Here is a 19,226-nt window from a genome sequence, read left to right as displayed (position 1 = left end):
ATGGATGAGTTGGACCGTAGGGTCTGTTTCCGTGCTGTATATCTCTATGACATGGGAAGGAGAACTAAACAAACTGTTGAATTGCAGACTGACAAGTATCTAGGTCCAGGTGGATTTCAGCTTGGGGTATGAGAGGTTATTGATGCGATGGTACATGCATTGGTGTTAACTTCTCAAAATTCTCCAAAATCAGCAAAGGTTCCTTAAGACTGGAAAGCAGCAAATATAAACCTCTATTCAAGGAGAGAGGGATGCATGAAACTGCAGGCCATTTAGCTTGATGTTTGTCATGGCGAAGTGTTAGAATCTCTGATTAGAGGTTACAGCTGTGCACTTAGAGAAACTTAATGTAATTGGGAGGAGTCCGCAAGGTCTCAAAGGGGAATCCATCCGTAACCAATGTTAGTGGAGTTCTTTGAAGGAGTAACATGAGCTGTCGATTAAAGGGGAACCTGTAGAAGTATCTTCAGGAAATCCAAGAAGAGGATAACAAAGTACCATGTTAAGGGTTATTGTAGAAAATAAAAGCACAAAGTATAGGAGGTGACATTTAGAATGGATGGGAGATTGGCTGAAAACAGTATGCATTATTGAGTGTTTATCTGATTGACAGGATCTGTGTCTAGGCCTTACCTTTTTGTGATTTGCACCAATGACTTAATGAGAGGAGTGAAGACAGGGTAGCTAAATTCACAATTGACTAAGATGGGTTGGAAAATATGCTGTAAAGTATTCATAGATTACAGGTGGATGAAGATGCATTCAGTGGGCAAGAAATTAATGGATGGAATATCATGTGGGAAAATGTGAAGTTGTTCACTTTGGGAAGAGTGAAATCATAAAGAATTAGTTAAATGAAGACTGACTGCAGAATTTAGAGGTGTAGAGGGATTCGGGAGTTCTACTGCACGAGTAACCAAAAGCACGTAGATACAAAAAAAAAAGTAATGCAATGCTATGTTTTATTATGATATAAATTTAATATGTTATGTTATGCTTCATTTATGCAGGCCACTGATGAGGCCATATTCCCAAATATTCTTTGCAGTTTTAGTTTCCTAATTTAAGGAAGAATATAAAATGCATTGAAGATGGTTCAGAGTAGGTTTATTATATATCTGGATTATTGGTTTAATTTGAGTATAGGTTGGTCAGACTAGGCTTCTTTTCACATCTGCTTAGAACAGGTGAGGGGTGACCTGATTGAGTGTATAAAATCCTGAACCATCTTGATAAAGTGGATTTGAAAAAGATGTTTCATTCTCAGAGTTAGTAGGGGCACTGTTAAAATTAGTGTGTTTAGAGGAGATGAGAGTTTTTCTGAGGGTTGTGCAACTTTGGGATTCTCTGCTTCTGAAATGAGCTCAAGAAATATTTTTAAGGCAGGAGTGCATAGATTGCCCTTAGAAAAGGGATGTGAAGGTTTTTAAGGTGTGATGGAGATGTAGAATTTGAAACACACCACACACGATCAGTGTGACCTTATTGAATGGTGGATTGACTTCAAGGAGTAAAATGGTTTACTTCTCCTATTTTGTTTGTATGAGACCAAGCAGGCAGGATGAGTTATGCTGTGAAGAATATATGCAGGAATTTTAGGCGTGACAACACATGAAATCTGTGGCCCAGCAATAAAGAACTTGGTACAATACTTTTTTCAAGTTTAAAAATCATAACATTTGCTAACTTGTACTGCAGTGATGGAATCATTTGCTAGTAAGTGCAAAACTGGTCCAAGGATAGAAGGAAGAATCTGGCCTAGAGAAGATGCTAATGACCAAATGCACCATCAGAACAAAACCAGTCACTAGCCTGATCTTGAGAAATGCACATCTGAATGGGTCCTTGAAAATCATACAAACGGCTACATTGTCATCAAAAATCCAAGGTATATATGTGTGCTTAAGTGGGCCAAATCAAACTCTAAATCCAGCAGATTTCAGGGCAATAGCTATTCGAGGTAGCTAGGTTTTGAACAAATCTAGTCTCGTGTTAAGAGAAGACTAACATTGTTCTAAGATTACCAAGAGATTGCCTCAATGCCAAACCAAATTCTAGTGGTTCATAGGACAGTGGGAGACATGAGTACCCATTAAGTCATGTCAAAAGTATCGATAATCAAGAACTCTTCACAAAAAGAAAACACTCACATTGCAGTAATACTGAGGTCTAACATTGCTGGATCAACCTTTTTAGACTAATATCTCAACAATTCGTTAAAGGATCATGTTCAGACTGAATGCAATAGATGGATGATTGACAGAGGAAGTTTCCTCAGAGTGGAAAGGTATTCTACTTCGTATGATAATGAAATATCAAATTGTAGGATGCTTAGTGCAAAAACAATCCTTACAGATAAGGAAGGACACTACTTCGACTGGGACAACACATCCATCCTAAGACAAGCTGAACAGAGACCCGCACAAGAATTCCGAGAAGCATAGCAATCTAATTGGAACTCTATCAACAAACACACTGACTTGTAATCCCATTTACCACCCTCTGAGAAAAAGAACAGGAAGTGACATCACAACAGGAAATGGCATCATCAACCCAAGGAAACACAAACATTATATAGAAAGCAGGAAACACCAACAATGCTTTGTCTGGAGGTTCACTGAGGATGTTACTTAGTACGGTGACAAAACATCTGAAAATGAACCTTCCAACTCAGCGAGCAAACCTACAGCCAGAACCTCAACCTGAGTTACAAACCTTCTCAAAACTTGCTAGCAAAAACGGTCATCAGATGATTCAGAAAAATGCAGGATGTTTAATTCATTGGATGGAGAGTGTTATGACCAATCCCCATTTGAGGTTCCCAAGTGAGATAACCCAAACAGTTTAAGCTCCTGGGAAAAGGTCATTTAAATGACCAATGATTTTATTTTCATATTTCAAAATCATGAATGCCCATAAACATACTGGCAACTCCTATTTTCAATCATCACAATTCACTATGATTTTGCAGCCTAAACATCATCCTTGAATAAAATAGTAGTTTAGTTTATCAGTAACTGTTTCATCTGATTTTTTTTTTATATATATAAAGGGGCATGTGCACAAACCATGCTTTGCAGCATATAAGGTTTGTTCTAATCCGTTGAAGACTCTTAAACATTTTACCACGAGATGTGATAATAAATGCATAGTTGTTTCAGACCACTAGAAATTATGATGCAAGCCAAAATTCAAAACTTTTCACGTTCATCTTGTTGTCCTGGTTTCTTGCAGAGGACGAACTCCAGAATGGTACAACAAAGTATTTGGCTATCACTGCGCTGCTGAACTCCTCAAGATTAGAGACTCCTTCACAGCACCTGATGCTGAACTACGGGAAACAAAAATTTGAAAACACTTATACAACAGAACAGCATGATTGTTTCATCAACCCAACAATACTTTGTAAGTGCCATTCATCCACAACTGGGATATCAAGCCAACAACTGCAATGGTAATGACAGATGGAAGTGGGGGACAATGGGAAAGCAAAAATACCCAAAGCAAACTCTCTCTGCTCCTGATTTCATGGGGGTGGGAGGGAATGTGTTGTAATTGGGGAAATAAAGGTGGGCTTTGAAAAAGTACTAATGCACATCACTAATGGAGTTTTAGGTCATAAAGTTTGCTATTGAAATTGTTGTAGTTTGGTCAAATACCTATAAGGTTTGCTTCCTAATTATAAGCATTTCTTCAGTGTTTTTTGACATGTAAGCATAGTTTTGGCTTCTGCAAAGGAGGCTGTAGACTGGCTGAAAACAACATCCACAGCAAACTGTCATGCTGCAAAAAGGTGTAACAAGCAGCTGGACAGTTGCTGTGGGTGACAACAGCATGGCAACATGTCAGTACTGGGTTCATTAACACCTCAGCAATGGGGAAAGTGAGACATCTGTAATGGCAGACATCCATGGAAACACTGATCTACTCATGCAAAGAATTTTTTTGACTAATTTCACATTTCAGGGTTGCTGGTTTCTTAACAGATCTTTAACAAGAGTACTTTAAAAGAAAAATTGCTTTAAATTCTTTTTAAACCCTGGCACTGTAGGTCAACAAAACACCGAAAAGCAAAGGCTCTCTGCCTGTACTTGCAAAATGATCATCTAAGTATGTGCCTCTTCAATAGAAAATATCTGTGCGTGGTCACTTGATTGTCATAATGCTCCCAACTGGTTAATGATGCAAATCCTTCTTTCATTCTGTATAAAGAGACGACGACCGCGAGTGCAGTCAATTAATCCGAACCACTCATTTTGTTGTTTTACCATTTTGTTTTAACAGATATTAGGTGTTCATAGCCCAATTGATTAACTTCAAAAGATTTCACTCTCATTGGCTGCTTAATTTGTATATGCACAAAATTTTCATATGACTGATTTTAAACAAAAAAGAAAAAAATGCTGGGCATACGGAGTATTTCTGGCAGCATCAGAGAGGTGAGTGGGCTTTTTTTTTACACCTGTTAGTTTGTGAGAGATGGAGAGAGGGTACAATGCAGCACATGAAATCCAGTATTTTGCTTTCCTGCTGCTTATCGAACTGTCTCTAGTGCACCAATTTTTTTTTGAGGGGGTGGGGTGTTGATGTTTGGTGAGGTTGGCAGGGGAGGTGTTGGGTGACCATGACCTCTGGGTCTATATAAGCCCTTAAGTGACTAATGACAACTTTAAAAGTCTCATCCCATCATCAGTCTTTTACCCATGACATTATCCAGGGTAGATCCACACTGCAGGTAACTCATGAACTGTTATTAGGCAAGGGGTGGAGTACCTCCTCTTTGAATGCGCCTTCAAGGCCTTATTCATGATTGGGATGGCAGCTCTATAGGACTGAACTTTCTCTCTCCCAAAAAATGGCAGTCTCTCCTTTAAAGCCATTAACACTAGTCCAAGAAATTACGTTTGGGCAGTAATTGATACGATGAGTGATCTCTCTCTTCAACATTTTAGCCAGAGTGGCAGGGCCACACTTACCCATTAAAATCTAGCCTAATGTTTCAAGTCTTGCCTTTCTTTGACTATCTGAAACAGTCATTTTGTTTATCTCCCAGTGCTACCAAATCTGAATTTCCAGCATTTGCAATATTAAACTTTCAAAACTAATTCTAATTTTGTAATGCAACTCCTCCACTTCTCTCCAACCCTCTGCTACGAAAAGGGTGACAATCTCCATGTCTTGGCAAACTACATCAGAAATAATGATCAAAGTGATCAGAAGTATCGCAAATGATATAAAACTTTTATTATGAATAGGAATTTGTCAGTTGACAATTGAGTAAAAAAAATAGATTTAATTTGTGTTGTGGAAGTTGAGCTAAATTGAGAATTTTATTATTTCACGGAATACTTTATTTGCTTTACTGAAGCAAAATTTCTTAAATGGTATTTTTAAGCTTGTATATTAATGACCTTTTGAGATATTGTGCTGACTTTGACAAGAAATTCTTAGAGCGATGGAGAAGATGAAAGATCTTTCCTCCAGCTTAGCAATACTAAGTAATTGAGGAATTTGTAACTTGAGCTACACCATTCAGGCAAGCCATCATCAGTTTACTTATCAAAGGGTTAACTGATTTTTTTTTTAAATTTTTTTTTAGTCAACTGTGACTACCCTGGTTCTTGTTGTTATTTACTATTCAAATTACACAGGGTGCACATTTGTGGTCATTGTAAGGACTGCAGTGCCCATTTTACAGAGTTAAGATTAATCCCATTGTTCCCTGCTTCAGTTTAAAAAAAACAGCAAATGAGTGGCCCATATAATTTCAAACTGTACATCAATGAACTACACAAATGATTATTGTTCTTTCCAACCTTTCTCACAATGATGCTGAATGCCAAGTAGGACCAATTGTAAACTAAACAAATATTCTGCACAAGTATTGATTCCATTCCTATTTCTTGTAACAAGTATAACAATTTTACATTGTGGTATCATTTAATAAAGGTGTACAGATAATACTCCAGTTGGTAACTTCAAGGATACCTGAGCTGTTGTTCACTTTCATTTGATATAAGACCTGTCGTTCAACATGCTGGATTCCTATTTTTAAACAAAACTACAGCTATTGATGTTATGTAACATTTGATTTTATTATAATACCATAATTAAGGAAATCAAATTACATTTTTATCTATTTATGTGCATAAATACATTTTGTATTTTCATTATGTAAATATATTTACTGCATCATAAACTCAATCTACTTATTAATCTAATTACCAAATATGTAATGATGAAAGCAATTGTTTATAAATCATCTCCCTTGGTCTCTTGTGTCCGTTAGAGTAAGATTACAAGCACAAGTTTCACGTTTCCCCTGTCTCTACAGTTTCTTTGTGCCATACAACATTAAGAATAAAAGACCAGCAATCAACTTTCAAGATGGAATTGCACTTTTCTCAGCACCTAGATCATAGGATTGTGTTTTACTGCAAATGGGAACTAGGGTTGTACAACAGTTGAGATCACTTCTGGAACTTTTGTGAACAAATACCCTATTCACCAAATTGCTTTAATTCAGTTCTGAAGAGAGACGTGAACTGCTTTCTTCCTGCAGATACTACCAAACCTGCTGAGTTTTGCCAGCAATTTGCTGTTGTTTCAGATCTCTATCTGCAGTTTGTTGTTTCACTTTAGATTGGGTCATGAAAGAATTATTCATATGGAAATAAGGACTGCTGTTAGCTTTCCTGCTATATTCCATTACAACCTCCAACCATGGCAAGTTTGTAACAAAAATACATGATCTGCTTGAGAGCATGTGAAGTCTGGTACAGGTACAATTTTCCTCCGATAGCAAGGAATAGTAGGTGAAAGTTCATCTTGGTCACTGCATTATCCATTCTTGACACATGGCTATCTTGGACAAGACTAGCATTTTGATTAGATTTGATTCCCTACAGTGTGGGCTTGTTGGGCCGAAGGGCCTGTTTCCGCAACAATCCTCCGAAGAGTAACCCACGCAGACCCATTTCCCTCTGACTAATGCACCCAACACCATGGACAATTTTAGCATAGCCAATCCACCTGACCTGCACATTTTTGGACTGTGGGAGGAAACCAGAGCACCCGGAGGAAACCCACGCAGACGCGGGGAGAATGTGCAAACTCCACACAGACAGTCACAGGAGGCTGGAATTGAGACCCTGGTGCTGAGAGGCATCAGTGCTTGCCACCGTGCTGCCCATCCCTAATTTTCTTTGGCCTGGTAAGAGACTACATTCATTTCAAAGGGTGGTTGAGGTCTGAAGCCATAGATAGGGAAGGATGGTGACTTTCCTTTGCCGAAGGTTGATTGATTGGTACTAGTGAACCTGGTGGATTTTTATGCCACTTATAGTAATGGTGACCCTGATTGGACTATAATCATAATACTTGACAGCTGAAGTTAAATTCCATTAATTGCCAGGGATTGATCTGATCTCATACTCCAAGATCATCAGTCTGGATTACTGGTCTAGTAACATTGCCACGAAGCTATTATCTTCTTTGAGGGGACATGGTGCATTTTGGTATTTTTTGTCAAAATTTGAGATGAAAAGAATCCTATTCAATGTTAGTACATAGTGGAGCTAGACACAAACATTTTTTACTGTAGCATTTTAATCAAGATATGTAATTGCATCAAAAGATTATGAAAGCCATTCTTACTGTAGCAAAATTACATCTTCTCAACAGGCTTAATTCCCAGGATAGCAAAACTCTGTGCCATGACAGAAGCAGTAGCATCACACAAAAGCATCCTCCACATGTTCACTTTTACAACCTCACCTGAGTAAAAAAGAAACACATTGTGTAATGGATTAGGAACAGGTTGAAATATCAAATACTGCATTTTAGAATTAGCTTTACATGTATTTAGATTCTAAAAGAGCCCACTAATCTGCCTTTAACCAGTGCACATTATTGTCACTGGGGTTGTAGGCACCACAATATGTTTAAACATTATCTTTCAACAGACAATTTTCATCTTTTTGAAACAATAAAACCGAATGAGAGTAAACAACATCAAGCATCTTTTTGAGGTCAGCAAATTCTGCTAGGCACTGAGTGATTAACCATTTTAAAAAAAAAAAGTGCAAGGTCCAAGAGGCAGCAGAGAGTAGAAAATATGCAGAGGTTGGAGACAAAGGATATCTCTGGGAGGGTAGAGAAAAAGGCAAACCATGAAGATTTAAAAGTAGTAATTCATAAAAGTTCACCTCATTAACCATGAAACTAAAGTAACCCCACAGAAACATTGTATCAACGCAAAAATAAGAGGTCAACATAACTTTCCACCTTGAGTCTGGACAATTTATCCTTGGCATTTTGTTTACCCTGTATATTCTTTTCCAGTTATAGTATATTGTTGAACAGTTTTGTTTTTGTCTGTCATAATCATTAGTGTTTTCTGTGCGTGTTTGGAATTTCAAAAGTTATAGTTTAAGATGCATAAATTGAAATCATTTTCACTCATTTTTGTGTAAGTGTTAGAATAAGGCTTTTTTTTTGTTAATGAAAAAAACCTGATGTGAATTCCTTTTTGTCCTGTGTAGCAGTCAAGCAAAGTGCCAATGTGACAGCTTGTGAAAGTGGAGTGTGATTAGTGGTGCACATTTCCCAGTTAAGCTGTGACAACCCCAATTAAAATGTTAAATGAGCATTACAATTTTCCGTGTTATTGAGAGGAGTTGAATCTCTTCACCACTATTACACAGTCAATCTAAAACTACCCAAGGTGCAAAAATATAGTTTAACTTACCAGTTTGCCTGTCCTTCTCTACACAGTAACAGTTATCATAGAACTCTGTGAAGGTTGTGGCCAGTTCAAAGAGGTAGTCGCAGAGAGTATGCAGGTATAGGTCATCCAGGATTTTGTTAATGATTTCTGGGAATCGCAGAATACATTTACCCAACTTCCATTCTTTCTCATGACTGAGAAGGATGGTTGTTTCTGTAGCTGCTTTCCGCAGTGTTGCATCATCAATGTTTGCAAGCCGGGTAATGGATCTGGAAAAGATTTCACATGAAAAACTATGACTGCGACTACACTTTGTCATCTTTGTTAATCCCCTACATACTGAGAAACCCATATGATTTTCTTTTTCCGTGATGCACTACACCATCGATATAGAACATCTAAACACATTCCAGGTAAGAATTGATAAAAGGAGAGTGCTATTGTTAAATCTGGGATAAACTGTGGAGTGACTGAAGGTTTACACTGCTGGATGGGATCCCAATCTTAACAGTACTTTGTTCTAGTTTCAGGCTCATGTGTTAGTAGAGCAGGTAAGTATCCAGATCATATTGTTGATTTCTATCTTGCAGTTGGTGGAAAGGCTTACAGGAGTCAGAAAAGTGATTCACTTGCTGCAGAATACCCTACCTGTCACATGCTCTTGAGCCACAGAATTGTCCAGCTGAGTTTGATTAATGACAGTACAAATTTGATGATGGTATTGCTATTGAATGGCAAGAGGTGATTAAATTCTCTCTTGCTTGAAATGGTACTGTTGCCTACACTTGCGTAGCACATCACTTTCCATTTTATAGCCCAAACTTGAGCATTATTTAGAACACACTGCAGGTACCAAGTGGTTTATATCGGAGTTGAGTAGGATGAACACTTTGATCCAACCATATTTTTAATTTGAACTTTAAATGGAGGTGAAGTCTTTGATACAACATATACCTCCAGTTTAAGGAAAGTTTTCTTTGTCACTTCAATTTTATAAGGCCTCCTGGATGTCCCAGTCACAGTTAGTAAAATGAGAATATTGTTTACGTGAACAGTATTGGGTGGCTCTCACTGTACTGTCAAAGACAAGATATTCTAAAGATTGAAGTGGGTGAAAAGTTGAATATGTTATTGTAACAAACTGTTAAATTGATATTCCCTTTTAATTTCTCCAAGTCCCATGAGGACCTTCAAGGTTGATACTTGGCGGTGGTTGGATAAGCTGGCATGCTCATTTTCAATATATGTGGACGCTTGGAGTGGGAGTACTCATTGAAAGCTGTTTATAAATTTGGGTTTCTGTTTATTACCCCATTTATCTGAAGACTGACTGGTTGGTTATAAAGAACAAAGTTTCTGCAGCTAAGTGAACTTTTGGGAATAAACATTTTTCAAAAATGTATCTTCATAATAAACATATCACTATGAAATAACATTGATAAGCTGCTTTTACAGCTCTCTGAGCACCTCTAGTGGTACAAATGTGATACTGACACCTCAAATATAAATAAAAACAAACACAGAAAATGCTAGAAAAAAACCCCTCGGGTTGGCAATAATTGTGCAGAGAGAAAGTTAATGTTTTGAGTCTAATATGACACTTCTTTGCCACACCAGTGGTGATATGCATAATATCCAATGATAATGGAAACTGCCGCGATACCGCTGAGTGCCCCATGTCAATGATACAAGAAGCTATACCAGGGAGCTGACTAACAATGACGGTATCCTATGAAGAGTAACATATCTTCAAAGGTGTCTCACCTGATTCTAGTGAAGGCATACAGCAAATAGGCTGCCGTGTTTCCCCTGTCATCCAACATTTTATCAAAGGAGAAGATATAATCATTGGTCCGATTATGAGAAAGGTCAGCATATTTGATGCAGCCATATGCAACAGCTTCCTGTGCTGCCTTAAGCTCATCAGGTGTCAATACCTATAAGGGGGAGGAAAAAAAAAGTTGTGGGTACTTCAGATCACAAAGCAGGGACAGAAGAACTGACAGACTGAAATATAATGTTTCAACCCAGGCACCAGAAACAGCCCTGTCAACATTGCAAAGTTATCCTTACTAATATCCAGGGGCTACTCCCAAAATTGGGAGTGTTGTCTTACAGACTAGGCAAGCAACAACTCCACATAGTCATACTCTCAGAATCATACCTTATTTTAAATGGAGGTGCAGTCTTTGATACAACATATGCCTCCATGTGCTAGACACTACCATCCCACTGGCAGGACAGTGATATAAAATGTGAGAAAAGATTTGTAGCTCGGGTGCTAGTTGCTGTGGTACTGTTCGCCGAGCTGCAAGTTTTTGTTGCAAATGTTTCGTCCCCTGTCTAGGTGACATCCTCAGTGCTTGGGAGCCTCCTGTGAAGCGCTTCTGTGGTGTTTCCTCCGGCATTTATAGTGGCCTGTCCCTGCCGCTTCCGGTTGTCAGTTCCCATGCAAGGACTGCACAAAACACTATATAGGACAAACAGGAAGACAGCTAACGATCGGCATCCACGAACATCAACTAGCCACGAAACGACACGACCAGCTATCCCTAGTAGCCACACATGCAGACGACAAGCAACATGAATTTGACAACACTACCATTGTAGGTAGTGCAGCAGTGAGGGTGGCAAGGGTACAAAACATTGACATTTTAATATCCACAATTAAGTGATTTGACAGTAGTACTACTGAACGAGCTGGTCAGATCCTATAGGGCATAGAATACCCTCAGTCATGCTGTGTGGCACTACTGTCATGCCAAATGGGTCAAGCAAAACAAGACTAGGCATCCATAAGGGGCTGTTCATTCCACGTAATACGGTTGGAGGTATTGGTTATTGACAGGCATTGGGCCTTACCAACATTTCAGCAATAGTACTGAAGCTGATCCCCAAGCCAAGCTCTTCCAGTATAATTCCAACACTAACATCTACCCAACAATGTGGGAAATTACCCAAGTTTGTCTTCTACACAAGAATTAGGTCAAATCAAATCCATCCACATACTGCCCATTATTCTACTCTCAATCGTCAGTGAAATATTGGAAAATGTCATCAATAGCATTATCAAGCAGCACCTGTTCAGCAATAACCTGCTCACTGACAGCCAGTTTGGGCTCCACCAGGACTACCTACATCTTGACCTCACTGAAACATTAGCTCAAACATGGACAAAAAAATGGAATCCCAGAGGTGAGGTGAAAATGACAACCCTTGACATCATGGCTGTATTCAATGAAGTGTGGCATCAAGGAGCCCTGGGAAACCTGGACTCAAATGATATCTGGGGGGGGGGGGGGGAGTCTTCACTGGTTAGAGTAATACCTGGCAGACTAGGAGATGGGTGAGGTTGTTGGAGGCAGGGTATCACAGATCCAGGAAATTTCTGCAAGAGTTCCTAAGGGCCGTGGTCCTAGGCCCAATTATTTTCAGCTACTTCATCAATGGTCAGAACTGAGGATGGTCAATGATTGCACAATATTCAGGACCACTCACAACTCTTCAGATAATGAAACAATCCATGTTTAAATGCAACAAGTGGCAAATAACATTCTCAACCTCACTATCCTGCTTGTTCCTGATCACCTAACTGTTGATTCCCTTGCTTATTAAAATTCTGTCTATATAAGCCTCAAATATACTTAAACTACCCAACCTCTACAGCCCCTTTCAGCAGAAAAAGTGTTCAAATGTAACATGCAGCAAGCAACATTCGGGTCATGTAAATGTCAGAAAATGAACATCTCCACTAAGAGACAACCTCATCATTGCCCCTTGAAATTCAATGGTATCGCCATCTCCCACTATCAACATTGTTGGGTTTACCATTGACCAAAAGGTCACCTGGACTCACCATATAAACACAGTAGCCATAAGTGCAGGTCATAGGCTAGGAATACTGTGGCATGCAACTCATCCTCTGACTCTCCAAGGCCCGTCCAACGTCTACAAGACAGGTCAGGAGTGTAATGGAGTACTCTCCATTTTCCTGGATGACTATGGCTCCACAAATATCCACAAGCAGCCAATCCCACCAAAGCTCAGTAGCAAAAGTGTGTGTACTATCTACAAGATGCACTGCAGAAATTCGCCACAGATCCTTAGAAAGCACCTTCCAAACCCACAACGACTTCAACCTCAAAAGGACAAGGGCAGCAGCAGATATGTGAGAAAACCACCACCTATAAGTTCCCCTCCAAGCCACTCACGATCCCAACTTTGAAATATGTTATTGTTTGCTGCATTTTGTATCGCTGGGCCCAAATCCTGGAATTTTCTAAGAGCATTGTGGCTGAACCTACATCACAAGGACTGCCGTGCTTCAAGGAACAAGCTCACTACCACCTTCTCAAGGACAACTTGGGACAAGCATCAAATGCTGACCAGCCAATGATGTCCAAGAATGATTAAAAGTATAATTTTATCACACTTACAATTTCAACTAATTACTCACTTCCTTAAGTACTTTACTGGACATTCTACTACTATAGTCATGTATGTGTTTCTTTTCTGCTCCACTGCATTTGTTTTTCATTTCTTATTACTGCTCAGCTTTCGTTTCTTCCTATTCTGATGAAAGAGTTGAAACACTACCTTGATCATCCTTTCCACAAATGCGGACGGGATTCAGGACTTAGAAATATTTTCAGTTTATTTAAAATAAAGCCTCTATGGTTTTGCTTTTCCCAGTCTCTGCAACTGTCCCACATTTGAACATCAATCCACATTACCTTCCCCTTGCCTCTGGCAGTCATGACAATAACTGCTGAGATCCTGAGCTCTAGAACTTTTCTTTAAACCCCTTCATGCAACATCCTTTTCTGTTCCTTTAAGACACACCTTAAAGAGATGGGTGTTAAGCAAGTTTTTGGTCACCTATCCTAATTTCCACCATTTTGGTTCAATGTCAAATTCTGTCTCATGATACCACCTCTGCAATGCCTTGAGACATTTTTCTACAATGAAGATACTGTATAAATATCAAATGTTGTGATCTGAGGAGTATTTTTCATGACAAGTTTTAAATATGATTTATCCTAACCTTCCCTTTTGTTCTTTTAAGACAATTGGAAAAAAAACTCCACTACCTCTATGAATACATCCATTCTCACCAGCTTTCCACATGTTTCTTTTCTTTTAAGGTGAAGAAAAACGAAGAAGAAATGAGTAGCAAAGACTTTATTACAACTAAAAGTCATTACCTTGTCTCGTTCCTTCGCCAACAGTTTTTCCATTGATCTTTTCAGACCCTCATCCAGTAGGTCAATCAATCGTACAGTTTCACCTGACCTTGTCTTGAACTTCTTTCTATAAACAAATGTCAAAACAAAATCTGATGTATAAAAATTCTCAAGTATTCATTTGTTGTTGATCAAATTACAGATCACCCAAATCATTTTTCAAACTTTTTTTACCTCCAAGAAGTCTGTGAGAACCTAATAAATATGTTATGGGTTGCTGTTGGGGAGGGATAGCAGTGAATTTTTGGTAGCCATGCTTTAGAGATTTAAACCCTTTCCTAATTCTGTCATGTGAGTTCTCCCTAAAGCCCAACAGTGCCACTCAATTTTCAAAACACAACTTTGTCTATAGCTGGATGGATTTCTGAATTTAGCCCATTTGCCTTAAATTTTGCTCTGTGGGCCCAGGTTTGCAAGGGGCTAAATCCACTCCTCATCAAACCCTTTAGCCCAGAAGAATTTAACCTCATTGAGAAATGAAAGGAGTGTGTTACCTTAGCACAATTTCTTCAAAAAGTGCAAAAACGTCAGAAAGATCCACTGTTTTCAGAGGAAAATCATAATTCAATATTTAAAAGGATTATATGCCGGAAAACCATGAAAATAAGAATTAAGAGCACTTACTTATCTTCACCTAAGACCACACCAAATCCAGTGTGTTCCACTCTGATCTTTTTGGGATCATACCAGCCAATCATCTGGGCTGCTGCAAAGAACGTCTGGAAATGGACACTCTGGAGTGGAAGTAAAAACAAGCACTTTTTAAAATTGATAAGATTGTTGCCAAGAATGATCATTCTAAAGCTCAGTTTTCCAAATTCACACACAGCAGAATGAAAGTTATGATATAGATATTAGAATAATCTTGTTATTGGCGGAGCTACTTGCTTAGTTGACTAAAAATTTGATACTCTCCAATTACCTGATGCACTACGATTTACCTTCATTTCACAAAACTTGGCAGAATTGTACACTGAGAAGAACAGTGTGGAAATCCAAATAGATATTGACAAGTTGGTGAAGTGGGTTGAGAGCTGGCAGATGAGGTTCAGTGCAGAGAAGTGTGAGGTGATACAGTTTGATTAGATTAGATTAGGTTCCCTACAGTGTGGAAACAGGCCCTTTGGCCCAACCAGTCCACACCGACCCTCCGAAGAGTAATCCATCCAGACCCATCTTCCTCTGACTAATGCACCTAACACTATGGGCAATTGTACCATGGCCAATTCACCCGACCTGCACATCTTTGGATTGTGGGTGGAAACCAGAGCACCCGGAGGAAACCCATGCAGACACAGAGAGAATCTGCAAACTCCACACAGCCAATCACCTGAGGCTAGAATCGAAACTGGGACCCTGGTGCTGTGAGGCAGCAGTGCTAACCACTGAGCCACCGTGCCGCCTATGGTAGGAAGATAATACAAAATATGGTAGAAAGACAATACAAAATAAAGAATTAAACAACAAGACCGTAAGAAATAAGAATAGGCATAGGCTGTTTGCCCTTTCAAGGGACAATGATTCCACCATTCAATAGGATCATGGTTGATTCAACACTCCTCACATCCATTTTCCTGCCTTTTCTCCGTAACCCTTGATTCTGCTGCTGATCAAGAATCTATTGATTTTAGCAAGTACTCAGGCCCCACAACTCTCTGTGGCAAGGAATTCCAAAGACTCAGTGAAGAAATTCCTCCTTATTACAGCCTTAAATTGGCACCCCTTTCATTCTGAAACTATACGCTCTGGTCCTGGACTTTGCTGAGTTGGGAATTTGCCCTTAAGAAATCTATATGTTTTGGTACAGAAGTAGAGGAACCTGGGTGCATATGTGCACAGATCACTAAACAGTGGCACAGCAAGTGAAGAGAGCAATTTATAAAGCATACAGCGTCATCAACTTTATTACTAGGGACATAGAGTATAACAAGGAGGGGATATTGAACTTGTTCACCGTCAGCTGGAGTATTGTTGTTGGTGCCACATTAAAGAAAAGATGTGAATACATGAAGAGAGTGCAGAAGCAATTCAAAATACTTGTTCTAGCAATGGGAAACTTCATCTTCAGATAGAAGTTGGGATTGTTCTTCGAAGAGAGAAAGTGACTGAGAGGAGATTTGATAAAGGTTTCCAACATCAAGAGTGGGCTGAATACAGTACATCGGAAGAGGCTTCTCCCATTTATAAAAAGGAATAAGGAGTAGGCATAGATCTGAAGTGACATGCAAAAGAAGCAAGTGTTATGCAAAAAAAAACATTTTCACTCAGTGATCAATTAGGGTATGGAATACTTTTATTTAAGTTCACTCTGGGATGCTGGTCCCTAGTTGCCTTTGAGAAGGTGATGATGAGCGGCCTTCTTGAACTGCTGTAGTTCACATGCTGCCAGTTGACCCTCGATGCCCTTCGGAAGGACAGCCAAGATATTGATCCAGTGACACAGATATACAGTAATATTCTTCCAGGTCAGGAAGAAGAGTGGCCTGGGGGGAGGAACTTGCAGGTGTGGTGTTCCCACGTATTTGCTGCCTTTGTCCTTTGAGCTTGGAAGGTACTATGGATCTTTGGGTGAACTTCTACAGTGCAATCTTGTAGATTGTACACAATGGCAAGTTTCTGGTCAATGGCAGTCCCAAGGATGTTGATTGTTGGAGATGGCAACACGATTGAATTTCAAAGGGCAATGATTAGATTATCTCTGATTAGAGATAATCATTGCCTGGCATTTGTGTGGCATGAATGTTACTTGCCATTTGTCAGCCAAAACTAGAAATTGTCCAGATCGCGTTGCATTTCCAAAAAGGGCTGTGCATGCTGGGTCAATAAGAACATTTGATGCCGATATGGACAGATTTTCAATCAATAGTTAGCTATGAGGAAAGGGCAGGAAAGTTGAGTTGAGGATTACTAGATCAGTCTTGACTTCAAATATAGGCAACAGATGAGATGGGCCAAATGGCCTATGACTGCTTCTAATCTTCAGCCCACTGAGCAATCCAGCAATCTGCAAGTTTACTTTCGAAGTAACAAAGTTGAAATCCCAAATGAGTAGATAAAAGTGTAGCAGTGTGCCTGAGAATCAAACTTACCTGCCCACTATCCACAACATAGATGATCATATCAGCCTTCTCACCAAAAATCCTCTGTCGCAGAGCTGCTAAGTCTGAGGTGTCATATGTGTAGCCTCCATCGGATTTTTCTATTGTCAGAGGCAATGAGCATCCTGGTGGAAAAACAATTTTTCGGCCTTCGTCGAGTTGGACCAGACCTGTCAGAAAAATGATGAAACCTGGTTTTTGTCTTCAGTAATGACAATAATACAAAACAAAGCTCAGCAGGTTATATTTCCTCACATAATTGTAAAATAGTTAAACGTGGAATGGTTCATTACTCATATCATTATAGCTAGATTTCATTACATTCCACCTTACTTTACATTGTTTTACATATTAATTAAAAAAACAAAGATTTCAGATAAATAGAACAGCAAATTTCAATTAATGCGAACGAGTAACATTTGGACCGTAAAAATCAAACTCTGAAAAGCAGTTGTAGATTCAGAAAGTTGTGTGCAAAATGTAAAAACTGAGAGAAACATTTCAAAATAATTTTATTTAATAGGAGCTCCAGCATTACCACATTTCAGTTTCATGATTACCTTTCTCCTCAAACATTTTAACAACGTCAACCATCATGTCTTGATAGTATGATTCTCCCCTTTCAATCAGTTTTATATCCAGACAGTTATAAATTTTCTGGAATTCTGGGAAACAATTTACAAAATTAGAACAAAGCGTTGGCAGCTGTTGCTGAAAATCACTCAAACTTGGAAAACAAGTGCTGTAAACCAATAACACAAATGTAGAATAGAACACCCATATCAGTGAGAAAAACGGAAAGTATCCCAGAGAAATAAACAGATCTGTCAACTTTTATGCTTTATTAAATACCTCAGAACCCAGATTCGCTCAAAGTAAGCATCTCAACAACTGTAACCTTTCCTCTTTCATAACACACTTGAGGAACTACACCATTTTAGCCAAGGGGATCCATATGGTAATAAACAAACTTTAGTCTCAGAAAAGACTTGCCGATACCATGAGATCTACAAGCTCCTGCTACTTAACAAGACTATAAATCCCCACCACAAATGCAATTAAAGGACTTTAAAGATGAGACTTGATCATACTAATGTACTAAAAATAACTCAACTCACCCTACAGGGCCTTATAAGCAATACCTATGAGAACTGTAGGAAGATGTACATTCAGTTGAATGGTTGAAAAATTGGCAAATGGAATTCAATCTACAGAAGTGTAACATTATGCATTTTAGGAGGGCAGACAAAGCAAGTGGGTAAGCAACAGACAGGAAGATATTGAAAGGGGTAGAAGTATTTCAAGACCTTGGAGACACATTCTTGAAGATGGCAGGACAAGTGGATAATGTGGCAAAATTTGGGATTCACTCTTATACAGAAGAACTTCAATTATCTGAATATCAGATTATCTGAAGAAGATCTCAAGGTCCCAAGAGAAACATTACATCAAAGAGGTATTGTCAACATTGATCGTGTCTTTTGTATACAATTATTTAAAGTGAAGTCGGCTTACTGGAATGCTGCCGAAAACAGTCCTGGACGTCGATGGGAGCTCAGGAACCATCTCCAAATGACTGACCTCCTGCCCTGTCTCTCTCTCTCCCCACACTCTCCCAAGAGTTCTACACAGGGGCGTGCCCTAACACCCTTGACCCAGATAATCTCTCCAACATTATCCTTCCAGGGCAGAGAGTGGGAACTTGTCAAAACGTGTTGTTGGCTTTTTGTGCGCGCGCTAGTGGCAGCAACAGTTTTGCTGTTGGTATCCAGTCCGACCGCCGTCTCCATTTGGGGGGGGGGGGTTGGAGGATGCAGTGTTGCGTGGTGTGCAACTACCTAGTCTCCTGAATGGGGTGCAGACATAGCAAGTGCTCACGCTGTCAAGCCCATTGAAGTGAAGCAGCAGCAGGGAGGGGCTTCAGCAATGTTGAAGTGTGTGCCTGCTCAAAAACAAACCCCGAGACAGACAGAGGGTGGAAGGCAGACAGAGCAAGGAAAAAGCAAACTTCAGAAAACTTAGAGTCCCAGAAGAGAGGCATTGAATCAATTATTCAAACAAAATCCTGTCCACCCATCTCGTTCAGATAATCAGGGATCCTCTGTATTGGGCAGGGTACTGAATACAAGAGCAGAAAGTGGGAGGCGATAGCCTGGT

At 39.3% G+C, this 19,226-nt stretch overlaps 1 protein-coding gene across 5 annotated transcripts in view; it reads right to left on the bottom strand.

The window, feature by feature from the left end:
• Positions 1-2,750: 2,750 nt before the first annotated feature.
• Positions 2,751-19,226, bottom strand: part of rars1 (arginyl-tRNA synthetase 1) — a 57,397-nt gene continuing 40,921 nt past the window's right edge. For 3 of the 5 annotated variants that reach the window (XM_043703299.1, XM_043703297.1, XM_043703301.1), the window contains 8 exons: positions 17,630-17,734; positions 17,061-17,239; positions 14,596-14,705; positions 13,933-14,038; positions 10,493-10,665; positions 8,750-8,997; positions 7,657-7,776; positions 2,751-3,331 (listed from right to left, as the gene is read on the bottom strand). In XM_043703299.1, coding sequence (XP_043559234.1) covers positions 7,667-7,776; positions 8,750-8,997; positions 10,493-10,665; positions 13,933-14,038; positions 14,596-14,705; positions 17,061-17,239; positions 17,630-17,734 — 1,031 coding nt within the window. In that variant the 3' untranslated portion in view covers positions 2,751-3,331; positions 7,657-7,666. Of the gene's footprint in view, positions 3,332-5,890; positions 6,046-7,656; positions 7,777-8,749; positions 8,998-10,492; positions 10,666-13,932; positions 14,039-14,595; positions 14,706-17,060; positions 17,240-17,629; positions 17,735-19,226 lie in introns of those variants that run through there. The other 2 variants (XR_006313554.1, XM_043703298.1) reach the window with 2 other exon arrangements.

Source organism: Chiloscyllium plagiosum, chromosome 14, assembly GCF_004010195.1.
Source record: "Chiloscyllium plagiosum isolate BGI_BamShark_2017 chromosome 14, ASM401019v2, whole genome shotgun sequence".
Lineage (NCBI taxonomy): Eukaryota > Metazoa > Chordata > Chondrichthyes > Orectolobiformes > Hemiscylliidae > Chiloscyllium > Chiloscyllium plagiosum.
The sequence above is the reverse complement of the archived record's forward strand: the minus strand, read 5'-3'. Positions and strand labels throughout refer to the sequence as shown.